Consider the following 11,382-nt stretch of genomic DNA (forward strand, 5'->3'; position numbering starts at 1 on the left):
CAACTAAGTGTTTCGGAACATAAAAAGGTAAAATTTAAATAAAGTATAACGACACTGATCTGGCATCGCATTATGACCACCTTCCTAATATTGTCTAGGTCTCCCTTGTGCCTCCAAAACAGTTGTGACCCATCAGAGAATGGACATGGGCCTTCTGAGGGTGTCCTGTGGTGTCTGGCAGCAGAATGTGGTTAGTGGAGGCCACAACATTATGACCACTGACAGGAGAAGTAAATAACATTGACCATCTTGTGACAATTCATTGTTCTGCTGGGAAACTTTTGGACCTGGCATTCATTTATGTGGATGTTACTTAGACATGTAGCACCCACCTAGACCAGACCAGGCACCCCCACAAAAATGCTTTAGGAATAACTAAAAAAAAACCTGGCCTCCAAATTCACTAGATCCCAAACTGATCAAGTATCTGTGGGATGATCCACAGAGGCCCCTCCCCTCAACCCAGTAACCCAGTAGTGGGAAACCGGAAGAGCTACAAGCTGCTGAGAGTCTAGGACATGCTATACATCGTCCACGTCTCTGGCCCAAATGAACCACCGTAAACACGTACCAGAGTTTATTTGAACCGAGCCAAACTCGTCAGATGTGAACGCACCCGGAGCCAACTTGGCACGCGATGGCTTCAGCTGCGACGACTACAGCGGAAAAGCTTTTGAGTGCAGCGTTACATCACGTCTCAGCTGAGGACACGCTGTGTTCAGGGTAGTAGCGTGACCGGGGATTAAGTCACTCTTCCTCCTCTTGCACCATCGAATAGTGACATACAAAGAATTAAAGGAAAGGAAACAAGGAATGTTTTCCTTCTTTTGCAGCACAACAACTTCCTAGTGTCTCGACTACTTCAGCTAATTAAATACCTTAGATGTGAATTTATTCATCGCATTATCCTCTATTAACCTTTGTCGTCAGCGCCGCAGTGGCCCGAGAGAAAGTGGCGCATATGGCCGGCTGCGTGTCGCCCTGCTCGGCCGCTGATGGAGGAACTGGACTGTGAACGAAGGGTCTTTGTAGTCGCAACCATTAAGCACCGTCACGCAGCCCAGTGTCACCGGTCATGTTGAATTCTATCTTTAGCATTCAGCTGAATATTTCATGGAGACAAACTTTATTCTCCTGCTGCTACTGCTGCTGTTTTCTGATTCATTTATCAGTTTTAAATGTGATGATGAACCAGTCAGATCTGCTTTTATCATCATCAATCAACTGTAAAACAAAATCTCCCATCGTCCCCCCCCCCCCCCCAGTCTCCTGCTAAGTCAGCCCCCTGTTTATTTCCCTTCTCCTCCCTCTCTTCACAGCGGACCGTAAGAGCTTCTGCACCATTCACAGCACGGGCTACCTGAAGAGCTGGCCCCCCACCAAGATGGGCCTCGACGAGGACAACGAGCCCGACAACGAGGGCTGCAACCTGAGCTGCCTGGTGGCCATCGGCCGCCTGCACCCCCACATCGTCCCCCAGCCCAGCCTGGCAGACATCAGGGTGAAGCCCACCGAGTACGTCTCCCGGCACGCCATCGACGGCAAGTTCGTCTTCGTCGACCAGAGGTGAGTGTTGAGGCGGGGGGGGGTCAGACGGGGGCCACTTCATCGTGATTTATTTGATAGGACTGCAAAGTTCAACATGTCCTGAGTCCTAAAGCAGATTTATAAGGCCACTTCCTCTTCAGTTCATCTCTTCTGTCATTTGGTGTTCATCATTTTATACTGAAATAAAATAGTAGAAAGAAGAAAAGCCGTATAGAATAATAAAGCAGCTGGAATATTTGAATTAAAGGAAGTTGTGTGACTTGTTTACACACTCTTTTATTATATTAATCTCCAGCCAATCAGAGTAGAAGGTCATAGATGATGTAAATGTTATTTAAATAGCGTAATATATGTTATATGGTTGCAAGGACAGAGGAGAATATGGGCTGAAAATAGACCGTATTAAAAACTGAAGCTGTGTCTACAGAGCTCTGTTTCTATTAAAAACCCCTTAAATCAACCTGCAATTATTCAGATATTTTACCATTTTAAATTCGATAAGATAATCCTTCATTTATCCCATAGCTGGGAGGTTTGCAGCGTTGCAGCATCAGGCAGTTAAAGGACGATACCACACAGGAGATGATGTTGAGTTAGATGTCATCAACTTTTACAGACTTCCACACGCCAGCAGCAGCAGCAGCAGACAGCGACCTTAAACACACCTTTCTGTTTCTGCAGAGCCACAGCTATCCTCGCCTACCTGCCCCAGGAGCTTCTGGGAACGTCCTTCTACGAATATTTCCACCAGGACGACATCGGCCACCTGGCAGAGTGTCACAGACAAGGTACCTGCAGAACGAGCTATTCACACCGGACTAGATTTACCTGGAGACAAACGACCTGCGGAGTTTGTGTTTCTACTTTCCACTTCGTTACGTGACAGCTTTACTTTGCACATTTGAATTAATAATATATTTATTTTTTTAAATGAAAACATGATGCGACAAGACCCAAGAATTTATTTGCAAACTACCTGTCGGTGTTTAAATCCGCCACACCTTCACTGATGTGATGAACACATTATTAATGCATCGCTAAATTAAATCCGACACGCCAAAATACGCTGGCACGCATTTCATCCATCTCCTCTGCTGATGGTTTTTGACTTTTCACCCAAACATCTGTCCAAACTTTGATTTATAACACAGCCTTTAACATTATTAAGTGAAAAGAGGCAAAAGAAGGAGGTAATTTGCGTTGTAGTTTCTACTTCACAAATTACAGACATGGCCGATTTGCACAGGGATTGAGATCTGACGACCTCTGAACTCCCCAGGTAAAGCTAGTCCCATGCAAGTAGAGCATATAGCCCTATCCGCACGGGATTTGTTTTACATGGGGACGTCCTGTGATTCAGAAATGAGCCTCCATGTCTGTGTTTTGTGTGGCGCATTCGCACGGGATAAACAAACTGTGTGTTTTACTCTAATCTACTACCCATAGTTATGTCTCTGCTACTTTCTGCCTCACTCCACTGCATGTCAGAGACTATTCATCCGTCTAAATGGGTGGATCATCTGTCCAGACTTTGATTCGTAAGCCGTGTTGCCGTGTTAACGTACTCATCGTGTACTTCCTGTGTCCACAGTGCTGCAGATGAGAGAGAAGATCAACACCAACTGTTACAAATTCAAGATCAAAGACGGCTCCTTCATCACGTTGAGGAGCCGATGGTTCAGCTTCATGAACCCCTGGACCAAGGAGGTGGAGTACATCGTCTCCACCAACACTGTCGTATCGTAAGTATCCGACAATGACGGCGACCGCACACGAGCGTGCTTTGTCTTTTAGCAATCTACAGGCGATGAACTCGTAGCTGGACGATTTCTCAACGTGCGTTTCTCCTCAGGTGTCCCATGATGGAGGGATCAGATTACCCCCAGTCTGCTGCCTCTCCACAGAGTATGGACAGCGTTCTAACCTCAGAGGGTAAAAAGCCTCCTCCGCTCTTTCACGCCCTTTTATTTTTTTCTACAACTCACATCGTGTTCACAGCCAATCAATTCCTCTCCTCTGATTGCTATTGATTCGGTAGGTGGGGGGAGGCGGGCGCTGCAGACGGTGCCTGGCATCCCCGGCGGCACGAGAGCGGGAGCCGGGAAGATCGGTCGTATGATTGCAGAGGAAGTGATGGAGATCCAGAGGTGAGGGGAAATCTTTTTTTGCGTTTCAATCTCGGGGGTGGGGGGGGGGGCAAAAAAAACCCTGCAGAGCTGAAGAAGTCTGCAGGTTCTCTGATGGGAAACCGCTGTGGCCTAGTTTTTCATGCAGATTGTGGCGATAGAGTTGACACAGGGACGTGCTGTTGATCAGATACCAGAAGCCACCATTTCACATTACTGCTATTGAATAATTCCTCATCGTTTGAAAAGCGAGACGACTAAAATAGGGCAGCGCTTTCACTCTGCAGCCTCTTCAATCCGCTGACTTACTATTTACTCCCTCCACTAGAAAATATCTTTTATTTTATTGAATGTGGGGTTTGACACTAGAGCTCTGTCTACGCTGACAAAACAAGTATTTTAGATCTTGATTCATCAGCAGCTCAAAAAGTGAGAGGCAAAGTTACACCAGTCAGATCAAGGAAGTGTTCGACTTTAAGCGAATTATTCTCGACAAAAGTTATTTTACTGTAAATATCTTTTACAACAGATGTGATGGTTGGACTTTAAACGGCTCGTTTCCCAGACGGCAGCAATTGTGTTGTAAACAAATTAAGCTTCCACCGAATAAAAAGCCCCGCCCAAATGACTTGGATCGACCTGGTTGATCTTTGCCAGAGTGGAAGGACTCCGGTCCAACTTTTAACCGCCAACAAATCTGTAGGTGTGGAAGCTGTATCTGGCTTCCAGGACGTGGACTCAACGATCAGTTAAAGGTCCAGTGTGTAGGATTTAGTGACATCTAGTGGTGAGGATGCAGAATGCAAGCAGCTGAATATTCTCACTACCTTTCCAAGCATTTAGGAGAACCTGTTTCTATTTCAGTGCAGAGACACAGACGGTCCTCTCTAGAGTCTGTTTTGTCCCATCTGGATCAAGATCCCATTGAGAATAATTTGTTACAAGAGATTATGCGCTAATGAAGACATAAAATAATTATGAAATGTCTCTGATTGGTTGGAGGACTATCCAGTTGTATGCAAAGATGTTTTTTTTTCTCTTTATTGGTTGAAACATACGTGATAACAAAATCCAATCATCTGTTTCCATCTTTCAGGATTCGAGGCTCCTCCCCCTCCAGCTGTGGCTCCAGCCCTCTGAATATTACCAGCACCCCTCCACCTGACACCTGCTCCCCGGGGGGCAAGAAGGTAACTCATCACAGGAGCCGGCTTTGAGAACCAGAGCATGAAAAGAGAGACAGGAAGTGATGAGTGCTAACAAAACGACAAAGTTTTACTTTTAAAACTCGTCGTGTCATCTGAACATTCAAATCCACAAATATTTTCACATTATCGTGATCGTCGAGAATAAATTAACTGATTCAGAAGATTCAGAAGAGACCAGCTCTATAGGACAGTTTGTAGCTCTTCCTAGCCTTCCAGCTAATAGTAGCTCCTCCTAGCTTCCTAACCTCCCAGCTAATATTAGCACTTCTTAGCCTCCCAGCTAATAGTATCTCACCCTAACTTCCTAGCCTTCCAGCTAATATTAGCACTTCTTAGCCTCCCAGCTAATAGTAGCTCCTCCTAGGTTCTTAGCCTTCCAGCTAATATTAGCACTTCTTAGCCTCTCAGCTAATAGTAACTGATCTTAGCTTTTTAGCCTGCCAGCTAATTGTAGCTCCTCCTACCTTCTTAGCCTTCCAGCTAATATTAGCACTTCTTAGCCTCTCAGCTAATAGTAACTGATCTTAGCTTTTTAGCCTGCCAGCTAATTGTAGCTCCTCCTACATTCTTAGCCTTCCAGCTAATATTAGCACTTCTTAGCCTCCCAGCTAATAGTAGCTCCTCCTAGCTTCCTAACCTCCCAGCTAATATTAGCACTTTTTAGCCTCCCAGCTAATAGTAGCTCCTCCTAGGTTCTTAGCCTTCCAGCTAATATTAGCACTTCTTAGCCTCTCAGCTAATAGTAACTGATCTTAGCTTTTTAGCCTCCCAGCTAATTGTAGCTCCTCCTACCTTCTTAGCCTTCCAGCTAATATTAGCACTTCTTAGCCTCTCAGCTAATAGTAACTGATCTTAGCTTTTTAGCCTCCCAGCTAATTGTAGCTCCTCCTACCTTCTTAGCCTTCCAGCTAATATTAGCACTTCTTAGCCTCTCAGCTATTAGTGACTGATCTTAGCTTCCTAGCCTCTCAGCTAATAGTAGCTCCTCCTAGCTTCCCCCAGCTAACCAAGCTCTACCCGTTTCTGTGGAGAGGAAATGGTTATTTCCTGTCACCTGAGAGCAGAAAGTATGCAGGCGCTTGCATGTTTTTCCCACAAGCCTCTGCTTTCGTTGTGTTTGAGGAGAGAATGTAAACACATTCAGCTCAGTTTTAAACTTGACCCTGTGTACGTATGTTTGCCCCCTCTATAGATCCAGAACGGAGGGACACCTGATCTGCCGAGCACGGGGATCATACCTGGACCCGATTCTGTCGGCTACCCCTACTCCAACCAGTCCATCATGAGTGAGTCAAACAAATACGTGCACTTTTTTTTTGTTTTTGTGTGTGTTCTCTCTTCCAATCATCCGTTTGTTAACAACTGTTCATCCATCTGCAGGTGACAACTCCCACCTGAGCATAGACATCATGGACGAGCCGGGCTCCAGCAGCCCCAGCAACGACGAGGCGGCGATGGCGGTCATCATGTCCCTGCTGGAGGCGGACGCCGGCCTGGGCGGCCCCGTCGACTTCAGCGACCTGCCCTGGCCTTTGTGAGGAAGCAGGGAGCAGGAAAGGGAACAACCAGAGCCGCTGATGGAGAGAGTTCAGTCAAGGGTGAATTCTGGCCCGGCCGTGTTTCCTGCCGTCTGCACACAACTAAACACTAACTTGAAAAAAAAAAAAAAAAAGTCCATCTTAATAAACACGCTGTTTGAGTGAGAAGTCCAGAAACTGAAGAGTCTGCTTCGGACGTGGACGACGGTTGAGATTTCACTCCTGCTTTTTGACTCATCATTCCCTGTGGGCGGAGCCGAGTTTCACCGACACGAGCGGGAGGAGTTTTATATAAAGATCCTGCTGCAGATTTGTTAAGATGTTCATTTTTTTTTTTATTTTATTATTTTTTTTTTTTTTTAAACGGTGTTAGTAGTTCCCTGCAGATCCCTGCCGTTGCCATGGTGACGCACCATCGCAATCGGACTCACAAGTGACAGAACTGCGGTGCTAAAAAAAAACGACGACGCTCCTTCACTGACTCTGTTTAGCAGCAGTGGCTCCGGTGGAGGCGGGGCCCCCTTGCCCCCTTGCCCCGCTGCCCTGCTGCCCCTGCTGCCGCTGCCGGGGGCCAAACGGCCAATCCCAAACCGACACAGGGCTCCTGACACATTCACAGACAGCGGGCGACGTTTAACGTAGGGGGTGGAGCGGTGTTGGGACGAGGAGCACTTGATTACCGAACCCTGCCACGGGGCACCTCTCTGGACATCTCTGTACCTTGGAGCATCGCTGTAGGATACTGTACAATATAAACAAAACAAAAAACAGCTGATCTCCAACACAGGAAGTGGTGGTGGTTAACCTCCGGAGGATTGCGCTGAAGACTCTTAGTGGACCTTTTATTCCCATAATTCCACGAGGAGCAGATTATTTCTCTGTTCCTTTTTAAAACGGTGACAAACAGCTGCTGCTGCTGTTCCCTCATCTGACGTGAACTCTTCTCTCCACGCTGCTCCACAGCTCGTCCTCACGGAGTTGTATTTTTATTTTATTTTCTCAGAGGAGTCACAGCCGGCGGCGCCTCGTCCGTTATAATAATCACTGATGGCTGTTGCTCAGTAGAGGTCTTCACACGTCCGTCCGGAAGGTAAAAGAAAGGAACCTGGTTTGATTTAAGCTTCGAAATAAGAGTCAGTGGCTGCGTTTCCATGGACAACGGTCCCTCAACCTGATTGAAAGACGCCAAATAAAATGATCTGATCAGATTTGTGTGTTTACATCGGTCACTAGAGCGGTTCTGCTGCTGTGGAGCCTTAAATCTGCAGCAAACATAACAAAAGAACATCGAATCGATTCAGTGGTAGAAGATTATCTAGATGTCTCCGCGTCGTCTCCATCGTCTCTGTCCACATCTTTGTTTTTCTACCTCCATGTTTCTGTCCCTCAGCCTGATGTTTACCCCGACGTGGAGCGGACGTGCTCAGAGAGAGAAACCAGCCGCATCAAGAGTTTACATGGCTGGTAAAGGTTTACACCACGAAGCTCCTCCTGATCAGTCTGTTCTGACTGAGGTGGACACGTGAGGCGTATTAAATCTGATTATTACTGGAACACACACAGCTGAAAACAAGATCAACTTGACTTCCATGTGAGTTCCAGGTGTTACAGATGTTCCTATTTAAACCCCCAACTCCCCTGAAGTCTTTCAGAAGAAGCTACTTGAATGAAACGTCTACAAGTCCAGTTGCTCTTGTTTCAGCTTTGTGTTTTTATTTGTATTTTTTATTTTTTTGGATAAACCTTCATCTGGACGACTGAGAACCGTCACACGTACCAAGTGTCCATGCAAACGTAGCCACTGTCTGAATAAGTGAATTATTCTTTAACTGTACATCGACTCTTATCAGATCTGTTTCGTGTGCGGTAGATGCATCGTTATTAGTTTGTGGACAGGAGTCGTCGTTCCTGAGGAGGAAGGTTTTTGACCATTATTCAGCGTACTGTTCTTTATTCTCCCACGATGCGTCTGATGAAGGAAGTCGACTTTTAGTTTTTAGCGTGGAGCTTGGAGACGGCTCCGTAGGCGACGTTAGGACGAATCAGATCCAGTTCTGTTGTGAGAGAGGACCTGTGAAGACCTCCTGAACCTTTTACCCCCCCTCCCCCTTTTTTTAGCTGCTAGAGCGTCGTCAGAGAGCGTCGATCAGATGAGGTTAACCCGAACGAGCTCGGCGTCCAAGACTATTCAAGTGCTCCTCCATGAGGAAATGTTCTTCACTGCCATTTTACTGAGGACTGCTGCTGCTCCAGGTACACGCTCACCTCCCTGGGGGGCTGCTACTTAGCATCAGCTGGCTAACGCTAAAAAAAACCTTCTGGTCACAGGGTCTCCTCCTGCTCATCTCCCCTCGACACTGAAGTCAGTCACTGAACGGTTCTTCTCGGCGGCAGAGATGTGACACAGAGAAAGTATTTCTTTGCCTTTTTTTTTTTTTGTTTCAGTACCTGGGCTTGAATTTACCCCCCCGACATAGGAACTGCCCCCTGCTGACTTGTTGGAGCGGGGCCGAGCTAAAAGAAAATACCTCCGAGATGAATTTTCCTGCAGAAATGACAGAATTACTGTTAAAAAAAATAAATAAAAATGCAATTAATTTGGTCTGTTTAGCACTTAACTGTCAAACGACCTTGTTAGCACAGAGGGCTATAACGTAGACGGGAAGCGAGAATAGAAACGCAAACTTCACAGAGGTGGAGGCGACGGGACTTTCTAAGAGGTCACAGGGTTCACAGAGAGACGTCAGTGGGACGCTGAGCAGAAAGCTCTTCATTTCAGTGCCCCCCCCCCCGTTTATTTTTTTCTCCCCCCTCCACGATGACGAATTATCCTCAACACGACCTCTTCACCCTCGCCAGCTCTCGTCACGGGCCTGTAGAGAGAGGACGGAGGTGGACAGGAGTCAGGAGGAGCCTCCACGGTCCTGTTGTCTGTCTGTGTCTGTCTCTCTCTCTGTCTCTCTGTCTGTCTGTCTCTCTGTCTCTCTGTCTGTCTGTCCGTCTGTCTGCCTCGCATGGAAAGAAAATCAACCCAAGATTGAATCAAAGTGTGCTCCGTCTTCTTAATGCATTCGCTAAATGCTGCTAGTCTCTTTAAAAATATATAGAAAATATATTCAAGACACAAGAAACCTCACAAAACAAACTTAGATCCAAATGCAAATAAGAAAGAAAAAGTAAAAGATGCATTTTTGAAAAGAAATAACTCAAATTCTACAGGAAATAAACTTCCAATACTTTTTAAAATGAAGCAGTCGTCAGATCCTGTGATTGGTTGGAGGACCGTCCAGCTACATGCAGCTCGTCCTCCTCATCCTAACGGCTAAAAAACCTGAAATGAAAGGAAAGTAGAGATGTGCAGTTCCTCTAATCGACTAAAGAAACATTTTTGTGATTTATTCCTGCAGAAAAACAAAAGAGAGCAACATTGAGACCTTCAGTGATACTCTACACTAAACCAGACGTCACCAACCTTTATCAGACTAGAGCCACTTTAAGGCTACGGAGCAACATGAAGGGCTACCTGTCTTACAAACTTACTGAATAACCTTTATTAATAATAATAATAATAATAATAACTTCTATGTGTGATGAGGCGTTAGTCGATGTTGTTCTATCACGTTGTTGTTAATGAATCCTCACAATAAATATTAGCAACGATTTACATGATAGAAACTGTATTTATTTAAACATGACATTATTTTTTATTATTTATTTTTGTTCCTATGATTCAGTTTCAGCTTTTAAACAGCTCGTCTTTCTCTCTCGACTTATTTCCGTTCAAATTCACACCTTTTTGTGACACTTTCGAACAAACCGTGACCTTTGTCCCGCGTCTGTACAAACGACCAGTAATGTGAGATTTAAAAAAAAAAAAAAAGAAAAACACAACTTCTTTCACATATTTAAATTAGAATCAGATCACATTTGTACAAATCTGCAGCATTTTAAACATCACGTTTGCTTTTAGAACAAATTAGAACAAGTGGAAAACACCCACAGATGTTCAAATTTAAAAAAATAAATGGATTAATGAATATTTAGAACTGAAGAAGCTGCTGGAAACTCAAACAAACTACCTTTGTTTTATACCTAAATATGACTTTTATCCCTTTAGCTTAAAATGTTGCTCATTATTTTAAGGAAATTAAATGTTTGCGCAGTTTTAAAAAATTTTTTTAATTTCCCCTAAAGATTCTTTAAAGATCAATAGATTTATCTTTAACAAATCAAAATAATTTCTCTGGTGACGTTTTCTTTCCATGTGGGCAGAAGGTTTTTAGTTTTTTTTTTTTAAATTAATCTACAGCTCAAGAGTCACCTGTGTGACTTCCTGCCACACACACACACCTGCCAGGCTCTGGCTCAGGCTCCGCCCCCTCCTCTCCTCCTCCTCCTCCTCCTCCAATCAGGCGTCAGCTGGCGAGGCCCCAGCCCCTCCTCTGTATCTGTTCTAGTGGTTTTCTGTTTCAATGTTTTTACGCTACACACTACATCATTAAAGTGCCCCACCTCTCCCTCCCCCTCCCCTTCTCCCTCTTGTTGATATGCCCCCCCCCTCACCCCCCGTCCCACCTGACAATAATGTATCAAATCTTTAAATATTATCATGTTAAGAGTATACTTTATGCAAATATATATGAGTATGATGAGTGTATTGTATGTATCAGCAGTGGAATATTTTTAAAATAAAATTATTTGTTTCTGTCAAACTGGATCTCCTCCGTCTGCTTGTTTCTACCTGAGGCTGCTGCTGCTGCTGCTGCTTGGTCAGCTGTTATTATATGATTCAGTTAAAGGTAACTCATTAAAGCAGCTGATGAACAGACTGTTTGAGTTTTAATACAGTTCTCAGTGAGTCGTCTGTTTATTGTCTATAAAATGAAAACTATTAAACTGACATTATGTCATATTATCATTCAGATTCAGATTCAGAAAACTTTATTTGTCATTTTAAGGCAC

The 11,382-nt window shown here is 44.8% G+C and overlaps 1 protein-coding gene across 1 annotated transcript in view; it reads left to right on the forward strand.

The window, feature by feature from the left end:
* Window positions 1-11,091, forward strand: part of bmal1a (basic helix-loop-helix ARNT like 1a) — a 32,707-nt gene extending 21,616 nt beyond the window's left edge. Inside the window, exons 13-20 of the mRNA XM_084555620.1 lie at window positions 1,320-1,566; window positions 2,230-2,336; window positions 3,140-3,290; window positions 3,401-3,480; window positions 3,587-3,695; window positions 4,771-4,864; window positions 6,075-6,168; window positions 6,263-11,091. Of these exons, the coding sequence (XP_084411746.1) occupies window positions 1,320-1,566; window positions 2,230-2,336; window positions 3,140-3,290; window positions 3,401-3,480; window positions 3,587-3,695; window positions 4,771-4,864; window positions 6,075-6,168; window positions 6,263-6,420 (1,040 nt within the window). The 3' untranslated portion in view covers window positions 6,421-11,091. The remainder of the gene's footprint in view (window positions 1-1,319; window positions 1,567-2,229; window positions 2,337-3,139; window positions 3,291-3,400; window positions 3,481-3,586; window positions 3,696-4,770; window positions 4,865-6,074; window positions 6,169-6,262) is intronic.
* The last annotated feature ends 291 nt before the right edge of the window (window positions 11,092-11,382 follow it).

Source organism: Chelon labrosus (genome assembly GCF_963514085.1).
Source record: "Chelon labrosus genome assembly, chromosome: 11".
Taxonomy (NCBI): Eukaryota; Metazoa; Chordata; class Actinopteri; order Mugiliformes; family Mugilidae; genus Chelon; species Chelon labrosus.